Here is an 18570-nt window from a genome sequence, read left to right on the forward strand (position 1 = left end):
AATGCAGCTCCTCCTGTCTATCAAAATCGTCAGAAAGCTACAAAAGAGATTATAAACTACACTGCCAATAAATTCATAACAGTCCCATGGTTGCTTGATTTCCTATCTACATGGGACTGTTACACCCAACCGGCGGTTGTTAGGCTTTCTAACAATTCTGTATAAGAATCTTACAAAACCTGTATCAGAACTAGACATAAGCGAAATTGTTAGATTCTTATACAAAAAATGTAAGCTCTCAAACAAATATTGTTAGAAGGGCTTACAAAATTGTTAGATTCTTATACAATACTTGTATAAGAATCTAACAATTTTGCATATGTCCTGTGCTTATACAGGTTTTGGTAGATTCTTATACAGAATTGTAAGAAAATCTAACATCCGCCGGTTGGGTGTATGAATTTATGGGCAGTACAGAGAAATATTGTGAAGGATTGTCGTTGTTGTCGCTGTCCGGAACATCTTTTGCTGGATGGGTTGCACGGGAGCAAAATGTCATTGCAAAATTCACACGGTTTGACAATTCTGTACTCAGCATATTTTGGACAGCAAAACTGTGTTCTTTAATCACAGTTCTACTGATTTAAATCAATAAATAAATAAATAACCGATTTCACAATGTGGGTTTCAAACCTAATAATTTTCACGAATAAGATACTTTTAGAATCTCTCTTATTTGATTTGAACCATCTAGATAACATATTGGTATAGACATAAATAATGGGTCGTATGAATAAAAAGTAGCAAAACTCAGCGCTTGTAGTATCTACTCAAAAATAAAGTCCACAGAGAAAACTACATGTTTGATATGAATAAAAATATTTTCGAACTTATAGAATATGCTACATTCGAACTTAGCCTTTACTACAGTTTACTACCATTTACTACACGGAGAAACGTCAAAACAAAATAGACCCCATGATGACGATGATGATTTCATCATTTTTTGCGGCTAATCAACAAAAAACATGTCTGTTTTGTTTGTTTTCCCTAAATTGGAATTCTATTTTCAAGAACAAAGCCGATTCGCTTCGATTCTGATGAATAATCTGCATTTGAAACTGTTTTGTTGGTGTTTCGGATACAGAGAAAAGTACGTCTTTACTATAAGAGTATAGAATTAGACTGCGCGTTTTTATTATATTCCGTGTTGCCAGATTGACATAGTTGAATCCAAGAATATGTAATGCAAGGTGATAATCGGTAATATTATAACATCTCCCTTCAAATAAAAACTAAATAAAAAGTCAACACATTTGATAATCTTTAAACCAGTCTGGTTGCCGAATATTACGTCTCGGACGGTCGTGCTTCGTCGATGTTGTTGCCGTCTCTGGTGTAGGTTTGACAATATCGTTACTGGTAGCCGCGCTAGTATCAGACTCCTCGGCTTGCTGCTTTACCTCTGGTTCCGGTGTAGCCGAGCGTTCCATAAATTCCTGTGATCGTCCGGCAACGCTCCTAATACCCGCCGGCTTAATCATGACGTTGTCTCTTCGATATTTTTGTCCTTGCACATCAACAACAGTGGAACGATCATTGAAAGTACTATGAACGGTGCCTTCACTCCAGGTGCTATCCGATGTTTTCTTCTTCACGAATACTGGCTGCCCGACTTCCAAAGTCGGCAGGTTCCTGGCTGTACGATCGTAGTAGTATTTTGCATGTCGTCGATTTTGTTTGATCTGCTCCTTCACTCCTTCCTGTATTTTTGGGTTGAATTTACCATCTGCCATAGGGACATTGAACCGCGTACGCCGGCTAAACATTCGCTGAGCTGGAGAGCTTCCGCAGCTATTTGGTATGTTCCGCCATTGTAGAAGTGACTGCCAAAAATCACTTTTTGTCTCCAAAGATTTCTTTAACAGTCTTTTCACAATCTTCACGGCGGACTCCGCTTTACCATTCCCTTGTGGGTGATAAGGGGCCGACATGGTGTGGTTGAATTCCCATCTTTCAGCGAATCTGTGAAATTCCTCACAATCAAACTGCGGACCACCATCCGTCGTTACGTACATTGGTGTACCATACCGCGCAAAGTTCTGTCGACATTTTTCAATGACGATACCTGCAGTTGCCCCCCGTTTCAGCTCGTCAACTTCAATGAAATCCGAAAAATGGTCCACTGTGATTAAGTATACGTGTTTCTTGTCCCCAGAATGCACTTCACATAGGTCCATACTAACCTTTTGGAACGGATAATTTGGAATTTGATGAGTTTGCATTGGTTGATGTTGTTGACTGGAGGAGTACTTGATGCAAATGTTACAATTCTGAATACGTTCTTTTATGTCGCGGTTGATTCCCGGCCAGAATACTGTGTCCCGAGCTAGCTTCATTGTGGCCTCAATTCCAGAGTGAGAAGCATGTAAACGCTTTAGAATTTCTGACCTCAGATTCGAAGGAACTAAAATCCGATCGTTTCTGTAGACAATGCCACCCTGAACACTCAAATCGTCTTTGTATTTCCAAAAAACTTGAACACGGTCCGGTGCTTCTTGTGGTCTGCTGGGCCATCCTTCCACGATTGCCCGGATTATCCATTGGATATCCTCGTCCTGATGAGATTCTTTGCGTATTTGATCCAGCCGGTAGTCCGAAATCGGGGCATAATCCATCACGTTTATTTGCTCAAACTCTTCGAAAGAAAAATCCATATCTATCGTGTAGATGTCGTAAATATCCTGGTTCGTACCATCTCCTGCAGCGAAAGCTGCCCTCGATAGCATATCCGCAATCACAATTTCCTTCCCTGGCTTGAACTGCAATGTGATTTTGTATCGTTGGAGGGCGAGAAGCATCCGCTGCAGTCTCATGGGAGCTTCGGTCAGAGGTCTTTTGAAAATTCCTAATAGCGGTTGGTGATCCGTTTGTACAGTTACTTTTTTTTTCGAATTATGTAAAATTCAAGTTTACGACATGCGTACAGTATTGCCAACGTCTCTTTTTCTATCTGTGCGTACCGCCTCTCCGTTGGTGTAAGCGATTTTGAAGCATAGCACACTGGCTGTCCGCCTTGGAGAAGGAAAGCTCCAAGCCCAACACTGCTGCTGTCGCATTGAATGGTCACGTCTTTTCGAATATCAAAATATGTCAGTACCGGTGCCTTCGTCACCAAAGCCCACATCTATGGTTTATCTTTCTTAGTCAGGCGTCTCAGTGGTTCGGCTACCGTGGCTAATTTAGGAAGATAACTTGTTAGGTATTTTACCATTCCTAAGAGTCGAAGAAGAACAGCTTCGTCTTGAGGTTCTTCCATACCCTTGATAGTGTGAATCTTGTCGTGATCTGGTTTAACACCATCGGGAGTGAGCACGTGTCCGAAAAATTTGACCATGGGCTGGCACAAACGAATCTTCTCATTATTCAGCTTTACATTCTTTTTCGCCATCCTCTCTAGAAACGCTTGCAGATTTCGGTTGTGGTCTACCATAGCTTCTTCTGTACTTTGTCCGCATCCAAAGATAAGAATATCATCGGCCAATGCACGCACGCCCTTAAGGCCATGAACTGCTTCGTGCAACTTTCGTTGAAAGATTTCTGGCGCGGGCGAGATTCCAAACGGCATTCGCAACCAACGATAACGCCCAAATGGAGTCCAGAAAGTGGTCAGCTTTGAGCTCTCGTCATCCAGTTTTACCTGCCAAAAACCAGATTTAGCGTCAACTGTAGTGAAAATCTTAGCATTTGAGAGTTCTGGTAATAGTTCATTTATGGTGGGAATTGGGTAATGCGGTCTTTTGAGAGCGGTGTTCAATAAAATTGGGTCTATGCATATTCGAATTTTACCACTTCGTTTCACAAGGACAAGATTACTCACCCAATCCGTGGGCTCTTCCACCTAACGACAATCTCCATTTTTTCCATTTCGTCTAGCTGTTGTTTGAGCTCTTCCCGCATTGTGACTGGGATACGGCGAGCAGTCTGTATAATTGGTTTGATGGATGAATCTACCTCGAGATGCACGTCGCCTTCGAGTCTACCTAAGCCTTGAAATACAGTCGAAAATCGAGACACAATATTTCTGGCCTCTGTTTCTTGTTGCTCCATCACGGTCATACAAAGTTTAACTAGCTCCAGCTTAAGACATGTGTGCTTGGATAGGATTGGCATCTGAGGAAACTGTACTACGTTGAACACGGCCTTATATAGTTTCCCTTTATGTCGAACATCGACGGTTGTTCTTCCTACAGTGCTAATCGAAGAGCCGCCAAATCCCTTCAGGATAACTCGATTTCTATCGAGGGAAATTGATTTCGTATTCAGAATTTCCAAAAGCGACGGTAGGCCCACGACGTTGCACGAAGCTCCTGTATCCAAAATGCAGTGGACCTGTTTTGAATGATTTCCACTGTCCAGAAAGGTCAAGTCGGCCTTCAGGAGTCCAGAATGTCCTTGTTCCACACTGTACAGAAATTCGATTGAGTCTATGACTTCTTCTTCCAACTCTTCTTCTGTGCTGCTTTCGTTGGAATTTTCTTCCCCAATCGTATGCACTTTTTTGTTGAATCGTCCACTCTTATTCTTCCTACTCTGCTTCTCATTTTTCTTCTTCTTTCCATATCTTCTCGCTTTTTCCAACACATGACTTCGAAGTGATTCCGCTGTTTACAATAGCGACATTCACTGCCCTGAGCAGGACAATCAGCCAAACTCTTATGATACTCGTTCCCACAGTAAGAGCACAGCTTCGATTTCATATGCTTTCTATATATTTTGTTTACAACGTGTTTCTCTTCCATCCATTTATTCTTCTCTAGCTCCTTCCTTGTAGCCTCTTCGGACATACACTGGTCGATCACTTGTTTAGCAGTAAGCTCTGGTTTATCAATAAACGCTTTCTTCAGCCGAGTGTCCTCAAACCAGCCACTATGATATCACGAAGCATTTCTTCTTCCATGTTACCCCAGTTGCAATCTTTAACAAGCGCCCTGGCTCTATTGATGAATTGTGACATCGTTTCACCATCACCAGCACCGTCGGCTACTTGTTGTTTGCACTGCAAAACTCATACCGGGCGAGTTTGACGTTTCTTTTGGGCACCATGTATTTCTTCACCGATTCCATACAAGCACTTACACTATTTGTTTCTGCTGGCAAGAGCGGCCAGTTGTTAAAAATTTTCCTCGCTTCTAGCCCAAGAGCCGCTTTGAATGTGGCCACTTTCACTCTCTCTTCCTGATTTTCCAGTCCCGACGCGATTAGATATATTTCGAAACCTTCTATGAAATCATTCACATTCTGACGAACATTTCCCGACAAAGAAAGTGGTTCGGGAAACGGTACATTATTGTTTATCACTCTCGTAACGACGGAACTTGCTGCAGCGGCTACGTTTGCAGAGGTTGAGGTTAGTTTCATCGCCGTATTTTTCCGCACACTGGGTCCACCGAGATCACTCTCCACGGAGTCTTCGAACTCGTCATCGGATGGCATTTTTTTCCATTCACGTTTCAGCTACTGCGACTTGTTTTTTTTTTTTTTTTTTTACGAATTCAAGTTTTCAGTGCTACTGTTGGTTTTTTCTTATGAGCGTCTCTGACACCATGTTTTGTTGGTGTTTCGGATACAGAGAAAAGTACGTCTTTACTATAAGAGTATAGAATTAGACTGCGCGTTTTTATTATATTCCGTGTTGCCAGATTGACATAGTTGAATCCAAGAATATGTAATGCAAGGTGATAATCGGTAATATTATAACAGAAACATGAGAAGCAACGTCTTGAGCAGACTACAAGAAATCAGTAGTAAACTCTTGTTTTATTCATACCGAATCAGTTGTTTGTAGTATGTTCGAAATGTATAGTGTAGTAAAGTCTCTTTTATTCATACGAACATGTTCCACAAGTGACGTTTACTACTGAAAATGTAGTAAAGTTGAACTTACTACTTTTTATTCATACGACCCAATATCTTTGTTTTCTTCAGTTTACTCAAATCTGTATTCGGTTTGTTATCAATTGGCACCTTAACGAAATTTCTAATAGCGTAATTCTTGATTTCGGCGCCCCCTAGTGGCTGGCGCCCTTGGCGGGGGCCAACCCGGCCAACCCCACGCTACGGCGCTGGGTGTGTACATAACGTGGCGAACTAAATTGCAAGAAATTAAATGTATGAGATTGAGAAAGCAACTAATTAAAACACTTCCATACACCTCTCATTAAAGTAGCAGCAAGAAACTCATTTGTTTGCAGTTTTTATATATCTTGGGGAATGTATTAAGAAGCTTTAGAAGTGAACACTTACACGAAGTCACTTGAAGGGTTGATCAAAAATGAAAGTAGTAAAAATAATAGCATGAGTATCGTTCAGAATCAGTGTTAGCAGATCCTTTTTGCGCAACTTTATTATCATAAACTTTGGATTTCAATACGACTTGATGTTAGTAAAGTACAGCGATTTCTGGAGAAAGGAATCGAATTGAGTCTTGTTGACATTTAAAGTGTAGCTTTCTTAAAGACCATGCATTACTTGACAGACAGCCTTGAAACCAGAAACGATTTCTTAACTGCAATCTACTTAGTTAACGAATTGATATTAATTATAAGTAGATTTTGGTTAGCTTTATCGACTCTGATAAATTTATTTCTAATTTGGGTTGATCAAATGTCGATTTTCTCTAGTTTAAAACTGCGGCGTTTTTTTCTCTCACTTTTTAAATTTAGAGACGCTACAGTTTGAAACAATTATGAAGCTTCATTATTACTGAAGATTGAAATAGTTGACAATGACAATTTCCGGAAGCCTCCTTTCAAGAGGCTCGGAAGCCTTCTTTCAAGAGGCTCGGAAGCCTCCGATCAAGAGGCTCGGAAGCCTCCGATCAAGAGGCTCGGAAGCCTCCTTTCAAGAGTCTCGGAAGTCTCCTTCCAAGAAGCTCGGAAGCCTCCTTTCAAGAAGCTCGGGGTCAGAGGCGACAAATCTTCTTTGGTTCTCGGTAAAGAAGGGAGGGATCTAGTCTACCCACCTTCCTGTATTTTTTCATTGTCGGATTCTCGAACAAATGATGTTTCGGGAACAGTATGTTGTTGGGCCCTGGTTCCTATCCCTATCGGGAAACAATTTAGCATTTACTCGGCAGAATATAACTTACTCGACAAATTCTTCGATATTGCCTGTAGGTTCTTAGAAATTTTCATCGAAGTTTCCTGGAAATTCATCTTAATGTCCTTGGCAAATTCTTCATTAATTAATGATTTGAGTATATTACTTCTACGTGAAGTTAAACGATTTACAATGATATGGAAATGCTAATATCATCTTCCAAACTCAGACGTACATATTCATGGTAGAATTAGAGGCGAAAGTACAGAATTGATAGTTCCGTTAGGATACGGCAGGCATGAAGAATGCTTTTATAGAAGTCGATTTGAAAGCGAGAGGAGGGCAATATTTGTGATGGCACATATCACACGACCTTCCTTCTACCAAGCTCCCGTTTGAAGGGGGAGGGAAGAATATCAGTGTGGAAGCTGATATATCTCCACTGGCAAAAGGAAGGTGGTTTGACTTGCTCATATGCCATCGCGTGCGGAAGCATTTTCTATCGACGAGTACTGTCTCCAAATTTCTAATCAGCATTTAGAAGAAAAAGATTTTTATTGCACATGCGCGAGAAAAGCACCACCAACACTAGGTATTTTTTAAAAAAATCCTTCGGAAATTTCTGTGGACAATCTTTCAGAAACTCGTTCAGGAATTCATTCGAAAATTATTTCGGAATTTCCTCCAGATATGTATTAGAAAATTGCTCCAGTAATTTCTTCAGAATTCTTTCCGAATTTCCCCCAGGAATTCCTTCCGAACTTCCTTCAGAAATTCAAATGGATTTTTTTTTCATGAAATAATTCGTGAAATGCTTTAAAAAGTTTTGATTCAAAGACATTGAACGTTTTGATTTTTTTCAGAAATTTATTGAGAAATCCTCTAGCAATTCTTAGAAATGTTTCTCCAGAAACTTTTCCGAATAGTCTCTTTGGATATTCTCGAGAATTGAAGGAATTTCTTGGGAATTTCCGTGACGAGTTTCATTGAGAATTCTTCCCCAAATTTCTTGCAAAATGCATCCATGTGTTATTTTAGCAATTCATTCGTAAATACCATTAGGAATTCTTTCAAAAACCCTTCCAGAAATTTATTCGAAAATTCATCCAGTAATTATTTTAGTTATTCTTCCGGGGTTTCCTTTGGATATTCTTCAAGGATTTCGATGAAAAATCCTCTGGAAATAAATCCAAAAACTCCATTCAATAGTGCAAGAAATGAATTTCAGGAAGACCCTTCGGAATTTCCTTCAGGAATTCCTTCAGAAATTCCCAAGCGAAAACTTTGAAAAATTTGTAATTTCTTTTCAAATTCGGAAATTCCCAAGGGAAAACTTTGAAAAATTTCTTCTGAAATTTCTTTTCAAATTCCTTCGGAAATTTCTTCAGCAAATCTTCCAAAATTCAAGAATTCCTCCGGAAATTATTTCGGAATTTCCTCAAGAAATTTCTTCGGAAATTGTATTCCTTAGAAAATTGATCCATAAATTCCTTTAGATTTCTTTCCAAATTTTAAAAAGAAATTCCTTCGGAAATTCGAACGGAAATTTATTCTGAAAATTCTTTCCGTAGGAAGTTCCTTCAAGAATTCCTTTGCGAATTTCTTCGGCGAATCCTTTAGAATTTTTTTCGGAAATTACTATAGGAACTCCTTCGTAAATATCTTTAGGAACTCTTCCGGAAATTCCACATCAGGATTTGTTTTCAAAAATCAGCTTACGAACTCCTTCGAAAATTACTTTAGTCATTCCTTCAGAAATATCGTTGGGAACTCCTTTGGAAATTACATTGTTACATTACAATTTCTGAAATAATTTGTTGAAGATCCTCCTGGAGGAATTACTTTGGAATTTACAGAGAATTCTTGGCGGAACTTTCGAAAGTATTGTTTGTCTATAAACAGGAATATCGTTCAACAATGGTTGCAAGCCAATGTTTCTGCTCAGCGGCCCCCAAAGTCACCTGCTTGGAGTACCTCGTTACTTAGAAAGCTGAAACGCGAAAGAAATACCAGTCAACGAAAGCATCGTGCCCAACGGTCTCTGGAGAGCAAACTTCGTTTCCAATGTGCTAGTAATGCTTACCGCAGCTTGAATTCGGATTTGTATAAGGCCCACGTAATGAGAGTGCAAACCAATCTCAAGCGTAATCCCAAAAGCTTTTGGAAGTTCGTCAACAGTAAAAGGAAAAACTAGTGGGGGTCCCGTAGCGTAGTTGGCTACACGTTCGCCTTTCAAGCGAATGGTCATGGGTTCGATTCCCAGCCCCTCCACCAAAACCTTCGTCAGTCGCCGCATGCGCAGCCTATGCGGTGGCGTATTGGGGTGCACGCCTCACCGTCACGGCTGCCTGATGACGACTGACAACTTGTTCTTCTCGGAGGCATTCCTCCAAACGTTACCCGGATAAATGGCAACCGGACAATGCAACGATCATTGGATACACGACATGGACAAAACGAACACAATGGACTCAGGACGAGATGGACCAGCAACGACAACAACAATGAATCTAACAACAATGAATAATCTAAAAATAGATTCTTTGTGGATTCTGGCTGCAGAATACCACAGTAGATCTCGGCACAGTAGCGGTTAAGTAACACAGAGTGCCTACCAAATAAATAAAGGAATAAAAAAAAAAGGAAAAACTCATCTATTCCAAAGAATGTGGTATATAACAACGCTGAAGCGAAAACATCTGCGGAATGTTGTGAACTCTTTGCAAGATTTTTTGAATCCGTATTCAATCAAAGCTCTGCCACCGACGCCGAAGCTGCATCCGCCTCGTTAGACGTTCCATTGGACTTGATTAGCCTAACAACATTCGTGGTCACCCCGGCAAGCTATTCGAAATAATCGTCAGTGAGGTGATTCTTAGTAAATCGAAGAACTACATCTCAACCGATCAGCACGGTTTTATGCCAGGAAGATCGGTCACTACGAACTTGTTAGTTTTTACTAACACGTGCGTGAATGCCATGGAAAGCAAGGCTCAAGTAGATGTTATCTACACTGACTTGAAAGCAGCCTTTGATAAGATCGACCATAGTATGCTGCTGATCAAACTTTTTCGTCTCGGTATCTCCACTAAATTTGCATCATGGTTGAGCTCTTACCTAACTGGAAGAAAACTACGAGTGAAAATTGATTCCTGCGTTTCATCGTCCTTCTGCAGTGGTTCTGGTGTGCCCCAGGGAAGCACCTTGGGCCCTTTGTTGTTCACGTTGTACTTCAACGATGTCGCTGCAAAACTAGGACTTGATTGCAAAATCATCTATGCAGACGATCTGAAAATTTTTTTGGTGATACGATCGGCTGATGATTGTCACCGATTACAGAGTTTGCTGGATCTGTTCGTAGCCTGGTGCCATCGGAACCGACTTATTATCAGTGTTCCGAAATGTTCCGTGATGACGTTCCATCGATTGAAGGAGCCAATATTGTTCGATTATCGGATAGACGACACGATACTTGAAAGAGTTGAGATGATTTCCGATCTAGGAGTCATGTTGGATCCAAAGCTGACATTCAATTCTCATTATACAGCGATAATCTCCAAAGCAAATCGTCAGCTGGGCTTTATTGCTAAAATTGCCAAAGACTTTACCGATCCATATTGCTTGAAGTCTCTGTATTGTGCGCATGTACGACCTATCCTTGAGACCGCTTCTGTTATCTGGACGCCAAATGATGTATCATGGTCCCTAAGGATTGAACGTGTTCAGCGGAGGTTCATTCGGTTGGCATTACGTAGTTTGCCCTGGCGTGACCCATTGAATCTTCCAGCTTACCCTGACCGCTGTAAACTGCTTGGTATGGACACCCTTGAAAGAAGAAGAAAAATTCAGCAGGCAACATTCGTTGCCAAGGTGCTGAACAACGAAATTGATTCTCCGCAGCTGCTTGCGCTTCTGGACTTCCGCGCAATTCAACGTCCTCTCCGGCAACGATCACTGCTACAGGACAGGTTCCATCGAACGGCGTTCGGCTACAATGAGCCACTATCGTCGATGATCCGGACGTTCACGGTAGTTGAGGATCTTTTCGATTTTAACCAAACAAGCACACGCTTTAAAAAGAAGATTTATCGTTCGTCATTGCTGTAGGTGTAATTATCGTGTGTTATGACTAGTTATGTAGAGTATTTTATTCATTAAGACATTGTAGTCAGATGGATCAGCACTAAATAAATAAATAAATAAATAAATATGGGTTAATAGTTCGAACATTTTTATGGAAATGTTTTTTTCTTACAAAATACTTGGAATATGTGATGAGTAGTTCAGCTCTTCGGTGGCGGTATATCTCTTCCAGATCTGTAGATCTTCGTTTGTTCAGAATCCCGATTTAATTATTTCATAAAAATGTATTGAAGTAATAGTTGTAAGGACTGTATCGGAAATAAGTTATCTACATTTTTTTTTTCGAATAAAATTGGATGGATTTTAAAAACTTTAAAAAATATTCTAGCAATATATGTTAATTCTGTATGGTTAGTTTTATAAAAGAATATAATACTGAATAAATATTGCACTATTCCAAAAATTTTGAAAGTCTTTTCCTCTTTGTCACAAAAAGGCATAAAATTGCTTCGTTTTATAATATCGATTACTTTCTGGTCCAAATTCCGTCACTTGATCTTGATTTTCTTTCTTTTTTCTACAGGTTAGCGAACGTGTAGTATTCCTCAAGCATGTAGATTATTATTTTTTACCTTTGTGGGATGGATAGCGAGACGCTTGGTCAAATTATTCATCTCGATGACCTTCTTACGAAGCCATGTGCCCAAAACTCAAATTTCAATATCACTTTCAATTTTCGATTCATCGAAAACAACAAATTTTCAACAAACAAAAAGCTACTGATTTGAAACTTAACATATGAATACATCGAATACAGAATAAAACAAACCAATACTTTCATGATCTTTTGAGTAGTAAAATTTTGAAAGTTGATAACTTATTTTCGATACAGTTCTTACTTGTTATAAGACGAGTTTGCATTATCCTATTAAGTGTCGACCTCAACCTTAAGGCCGGCTTCAGTGTCTTTTACTTGACTCTGCTTGAAGAAAATGCTTGTGGCTTATACTATTTATACTAAGCCTAGGTAATATTTCGTCCCGATAACAGGTAATTTTCTATTCCCATTATTTGCACAATATTATTTGGATCACGAATTAAGTAAACCAATATTTTCACACTATACAGAAACTAAGTCATTGTTGCTTTCTCTTCTAGTTCGAGAGGAGTCATCGGTCTCTCACGTTATACATGCATTAAGATCGTGTTGCTGACCGACTGCGGCACGGCACGGTTACAGTACAGCGTAAGCGAGCGAGCTTTGTTGTGCTGCGTCCACATATTTACTTCCACATCTATTTTACTCATAAAGAACATACGCAGCGTATCTCTAACACAATGTAAAATTCATATCTGGTCGACATTATGTCACAAAGGGGCTAGGCTGTTTTTTATAAACATGTTATATTTAAATAACGATAGAGAAAATTAAAGCCAACAATTTTCAACTATTCGGTAAGACTGCGATAAATCAATTTTTCATAAGCATATCACATGGAATCAACAAACCTGTATTCTTGAAATTAAAAAATGTAAGTTGGTTCGGTTTGGATTAACACCAACCATCCGTACGGTCCCCTTAGGTATTAGAACGAAGGCTTCGTATAAAATTTCAGCAATCCTTTAACAAGCGTTGGCGTTGGATCGCATATCTGTTTACAAATATTACACATACAAATAACCCGTTTTTCAACGTCGTCGTTCACTGAGAGACCTACTAAAAATAGCTTCTATCTAGCCTACCGCCTGTAAGCCGTTCACTTCGGTGTCTCAGGGTAGCCTCTGTTGTCCACTAATGTCTCAGTCAATTTATCTTGCTCGAAGGAACTGACCACGATACTCAAACAACGAAAATGTTGAAAACCTAGGACAGGGAGGGGTCATTACCTCATCAAACCAAAACATGTGCTATTCTTCTTCAACTTGCTTCACTGCCAATTTGCACGCTTTTTCACGCCAACAATTATACGTATGAAGTGCCCAAAAGCGACAACTGGCGCATTTACACGAGGGGGAACCAACACGTGCAACTATCAGCATTCGTTACTGCGTAAATAAATCACGAAACATATAGCATAATTTTACTGATTCGAATGGATTATGTTGCAATACAACATTGAACAGCTAGAAGTCGCTGTTGACCTTTCACCGCCGCACTACCCGATACGAATCACTACTTTGAATGAGCCGAGACTACGGAAAGCGCGCACGGAACCGATGCGGGATGGGACCAACGAACGACCAGCGCAGCCAGCGTTGACGCGTCTAAGCGAGCCGACACAGTATGCTGAACTGAGTCGCGAACCGCAGCGGGACAGTTTGAGCATTCACACATTCACACAATAAAAAAACGGCGGATTCGGTAGCAGATTAGAATGGACATCTAAGTTGGCGAGCGCGTCCGTAGATGCGACTGTAATGTCGCATCACGGTGTTATACATACGTACTCTCAGCAGGCCGTTGCTATGGTCGCTATGAGAGGAATTGAAGTTGGAAATAGGGTGCCACTCGTCTTTGTATTATGTCGCGCTATTTTCTACCTAATAATAATAATATCACATCGCAATAATAAGTTATAAAGTTATAAGGAGGAAGCATCGCTTGTCAAGTGAACACATTCCACTACAATTATCCCGTTTAATTCCACCACTTGATTGTAACTTTACAGATGCGGATTTCAACCTCTACCGTCTTAAGTGACTTGTATTTGACTCAACTTTGCTGCAGACTGTCTTACTGTTCATGTTGAAATGCTTATCTTGGAAATTACAAGTCTTTTAACAAGTGAAGACATTCCTATAAAAAACTCTAAATATTTTTTTGATTAAATAAAATCTAAATATGATTGTATATTTATGAAGAAGCAAATTTGAATATAGACAAAAAAACAAATATTTATTTTACTTATTCCGTATATGAAACTAAACAGTTAGTGAACCAGTTGGGTTTTGAGAATAAATCTCAAACTAGCAGTTGTTCCGATTATAACGTAAAATTACTAATTGCATATTGTTCAGCAACTCGGCCGTACGAAAATATTTTTTTCTTCTGTTAAATATCTTGACACAGCACATGTTTTGAAATAGACAAATTGATATGAAATTTGCGAAACAGAATCCACGTGTCTTGGAGGGACTCGAACCATCAACCTCCTACTCTCTAGCTAGATAGGTGTGATAATACACAAGAAGACCACTTGAAGGTCACGTTTGCGGAAAAGCCATCAGAATCCGAGTACCAACCTCAACCGCGGTTAGCTCTTTTTTTGCAAATTGAATATTTTCCGGATGCTTGGTTTGCCCAATCGTCACATGTGCTTTACTGTTGTATATCCAGCCAAGCGAGCCCACATTGTTTATTATCGAAAACATCACACTATATGCCCTCAATAACGGGCTGAGGGGATTCACACTCTATACAACTTAAGATTTCAAGATTTCAAAAGTTATTTCGCAGTAAGCTAATCTCTACTCAATATTGACGGTACCATTGATAAAGAGTATATATTGAAATTAGTGCGAAGAAACTGAGCTCAGTATTAGTGATCCCTAATAGTGCTACGGAACTTCAGAGTAGACGGGATTATATTATTTCATAAGATCGTACAAATCTCTTGGCAAATACGGACATTTCGACCACTACTATGTATTTATTTATAATTTAAAAAAAATAAGGTAACTCGAACAGAAGACCACCCTAATAGTTTTTTTTCTTGCTTTGTGATAGTTGACACAAACACCGCATCTGTGGCGTAAACATTCAATTTCATCTATTCGTGAAGTTTATGCACGGTGTATGACACGCGAGAGGGTTGGTGGCTATTCTTACGTATATTTGCATGCGCTTGTATGTTTTATATTAGGCTATGTTATTCTAATATTGTGGGATAGATGAAGGAAGAAAACCTTATTCAGTAATGCTATTAGAACATAATACATACACAAAGCAATTCATATGCTGAAATGCTTATCTTCGTTTTTTCATTACGAATAAATTGTGTTGTCTGCAAGAAAAATAAAAATTGACATCAAAAACGGCTATACCGTGGGGGATCGAAATCCGTCCACCTTATGAGATATTAATCAATTGAAGGGGGCTTGAGGTAATTAATTTATAAATAATTTATCCTATCCCGCTATCCCGTTCATATACCTGACAGCAGAGCTTAAAATATTCATCTTCATGAAGCAACGTCGGTCCGAATTTTGACAAACATGGCAGACGACTACTCTAGCAACTCATTCATTCGACTATTACTGAGTGTGCTTACAGTCACTCTCAAAATTGAGCGTACAGCATGGATTAGATGAATATATTCGAAAATTCTAAAGGAAATTTAATTGTTGGCTCGGTTGTTTTTAATGCATTTCAATATTCATCCCTTCTTTCAATGTATGCGTACATAAAATGGTTGAAATTTTTTCTCTAAAGTTCATTTATTTGAAAATAATCTCAAAATACGCCTATTGGATGTGACAAAATTGAGCGTACAGCTAATGTTTTTCTATAACATTTCTTATTATAAACACGATTAATGTATTTTAATATTGTTTTTTCATGATTATATTTATAATAATAAACATCCGCTACTTAAACATTCAATGTTTTGAAATTAAACCATGTTTCAATCAAAATGGCGAACAAGTAAGATGTATAAACAATGCTATTTAACCATTCAGTGCTGCTGGGAAAAATAGATGCTTTAAGATATGGATTTCACCGGCATCGTGTCTTATATATGATAGATAATCGAAATCGAGCGAGACATACGATAAATTTGGAAAAATTCAGTCGGTAAATGATGAAACCAGATATAAACATACAAAGAAAACGACAAATGTTGGGAACGGCATATTTCAAATTAAGTATAACTTTATTTAAAAGTCGATGTATAGGTAGCTTATAAGCTCAGGACACTCATTAATAATAATATTAATAAAAGAGCAGCACACGGATACATTATAAGATGTCATTTTATATTTGAAGACTCCTTGAAGTCACCGTAGGAACAAATTTGGTTGAATCATTTAAATTCACTAAGATATCATTGAATAAGCTGCCGAACTCTGAAAAAAGTTTATTTTTACTCGCCACATGGAAATCATCCAATTGTATCCCTTATGGTAACAGACCGTGGAGTTCAATCCAAATTTAATCATAAAATTACGATTTTAAGCTATCTTTTCAATATTCAATCAGAAGTGCTCTTGAAAAGCTGTTTTTATGTTCGGTACCTTAACATGCACCTTGTACTTTTAGAATTTGACTGTGAATGATTGGATTCAATAATATTACTCTTAATGATAGACCTGAGACAATAATCGAGCTATAAAACAAATTTAAGTTAAAAACATACTAAATTTGAATTATGTCAATCCTAACATTTGTCGTTTTCTCTGTATGTTTACATCTGTTTTCATCATTCACCGACTGAATTTTGACAAATTAATCGTATGTCTCGCTCGATTTCGATTATCTATCATATATAAGATACGATGCCGGTGAAACATACAAAATTAAAGCATTTATTTTGCCCACAGGCATTGAATTGTTAAATAGCAATGTACTTACCTCTCACTTGTTCGCCATTTTGACCAAAACATGGTTTAATTTCAAAACATTGAATGTTTAAATAGCGGATGTTTATTATTATAAATATAATCATGAAAAAACAATATTAAAAAACATTAATCGTGTTTATAACAAGAAATTTTATAGACAAAAATTTGCTGTACGCTCAATTTTGTCACATCTAATAGGCGTATTTTGAGATTATTTTCAAATAAATGAACTTTAGAGAAAAAAATTCAACAATTTTATGTACGCATACATTGAAGGAAGGGATGAATATTGGAATGCATTAAAAACAACCAAGCCAACAATTAAATTTCGTTTGGAATTTTCGAATATATTCATCTAATCCATGCTGTACGCTCAATTTTGAGAGTGACTGTATGTGCAGAAAAAAACCAAATTAGCGTTGTTTATGTTGATGTTTACCGTTGAAAATGCCTCGCGGTTAAAAATCGGATTCAGTTCTATGTGATAAATGACTTTACTCATTTGAAACGTTTTCAGATTTCAGATAATGTATTGTTTGTTTCCTTGGTAACAAAACGCGCCGACCATTTTTTAGGCACTATCAAAATCGTCGCCAACATCTTTATTCTAAAATGTTGTTAGTTTTATTAGAAAATAATGTCAATATGCATTAAAAACAGGGCTCAATTTTGGGAAATAAAGCGATTATTGCGTATATAAAATTTTGTTCACAGTTGATTTGACAGATCTTATGGCCATTTCTGCTGGCGACGATTTTGGCGTCAATTTGTTTTGCGACGATTTCAAATCGTCGCGGCCGATAAGGTGGGAAATTGATAATATCAATTTTTAAATGTGCATAAATATTCAATGACTATTATTCAACCGAATATTGACAGTCCAAAGCCGACTATGAATGTGTCTGGAAGTGAGCTGACAAGTGAAGAGAGGTGGACTTCACCAAAAATGTTCGATTATTTTACACTCTGCTAGATAGTAAGCTTTCAAGCCAATGAGATGAAAGTAGGCTATGAAATTAAACCAACATAAATCAAAAACAAATCGCCACCCACCAAACGCAGAGTTTCTGGCGCCAGTTGTGTTTGAGTAAAACATAATTGCATTAAATGTAACTTTGTTTTACCTAGTTGCAACTTGCGACTCATAAAGTAAGATAAGCGGAATACAAATCGAAGGACTCGCTCCTCAAGATGCGCATTGGACTATTTTCAGTGATAGTCTGTTTTAATTTAAATATTTAGCTAAAAAAATGCCATACGAATTTTGATACTTTCATTCGAAATCCGTGCGGGGTGGACGGATTTTGATTCAGGAGATGTTGATTTAATTAATTATTTTATCGTGTTTTTCGTAGAGTTTAATACGTAAATGTTGAACACTTCAAAAGTAGAGGCCCTCGTGCTTTTGTATCAACAACCAACGCTTCATTTGCATTCGATTCCTATTTTTTAAATACTTTCTTATGTACTGGTATGCTTGAGTATACGGATTTGGATGCTCCACGATAGTTATTTCTACATACACTGGATCGAACACACTTGTTTTGAACCAATGAAATTAGATTATCTTAAAGATAAATCGTTTGGCCCAAACCTTAACCATATTTATGCTGAACTACTTATAGACACAGATAGAAAAAGATGTTGCTATTCAAATTGCATACATTTAGGGTGAAATTGATGGAAAAGATTCATGTATGCTCAGAATAGTGTAATTTTTCGCTTCTGTATTTTTTACGCGCTGATTAGTTTTCATTATTTTTTTCTGTGGATAGTTCCAATAATCGCTTATAAGCAAACTTAGTTCTTTTTATATTTCGATACATACAACTTTTTTTCAAGTTATTTACTATTTTTGGTTACGTATATGTACTTTATTACTTT

The 18570-nt window shown here is 38.2% G+C and overlaps 2 protein-coding genes across 2 annotated transcripts in view; both read right to left on the reverse strand.

The window, feature by feature from the left end:
- Positions 1-13429, reverse strand: part of LOC134227358 (uncharacterized) — a 62508-nt gene extending 49079 nt beyond the window's left edge. The window contains exon 1 of the mRNA XM_062708770.1: positions 13012-13429. The gene's annotated coding sequence lies outside the window, so the exon portion shown is untranslated. The remainder of the gene's footprint in view (positions 1-13011) is intronic.
- Positions 1248-2816, reverse strand: LOC134223123 (uncharacterized protein K02A2.6-like). The gene has a single exon (XM_062702261.1). The coding sequence runs from the start codon at positions 2814-2816 to the stop codon at positions 1248-1250; it is 1569 nt and encodes a 522-aa protein (XP_062558245.1).
- Positions 13430-18570: the final 5141 nt, after the last annotated feature.

This window comes from Armigeres subalbatus, chromosome 3, assembly GCF_024139115.2.
Source record: "Armigeres subalbatus isolate Guangzhou_Male chromosome 3, GZ_Asu_2, whole genome shotgun sequence".
In the NCBI taxonomy this organism is placed as follows: domain Eukaryota; kingdom Metazoa; phylum Arthropoda; class Insecta; order Diptera; family Culicidae; genus Armigeres; species Armigeres subalbatus.

Coding starts and splice junctions, on each gene's coding strand:
- LOC134223123 (XM_062702261.1), bottom strand. CDS start 2,816: ATGAGACTGCAGCGGATGCTTCTCGCCCTCCAACGATACAAAATCACA.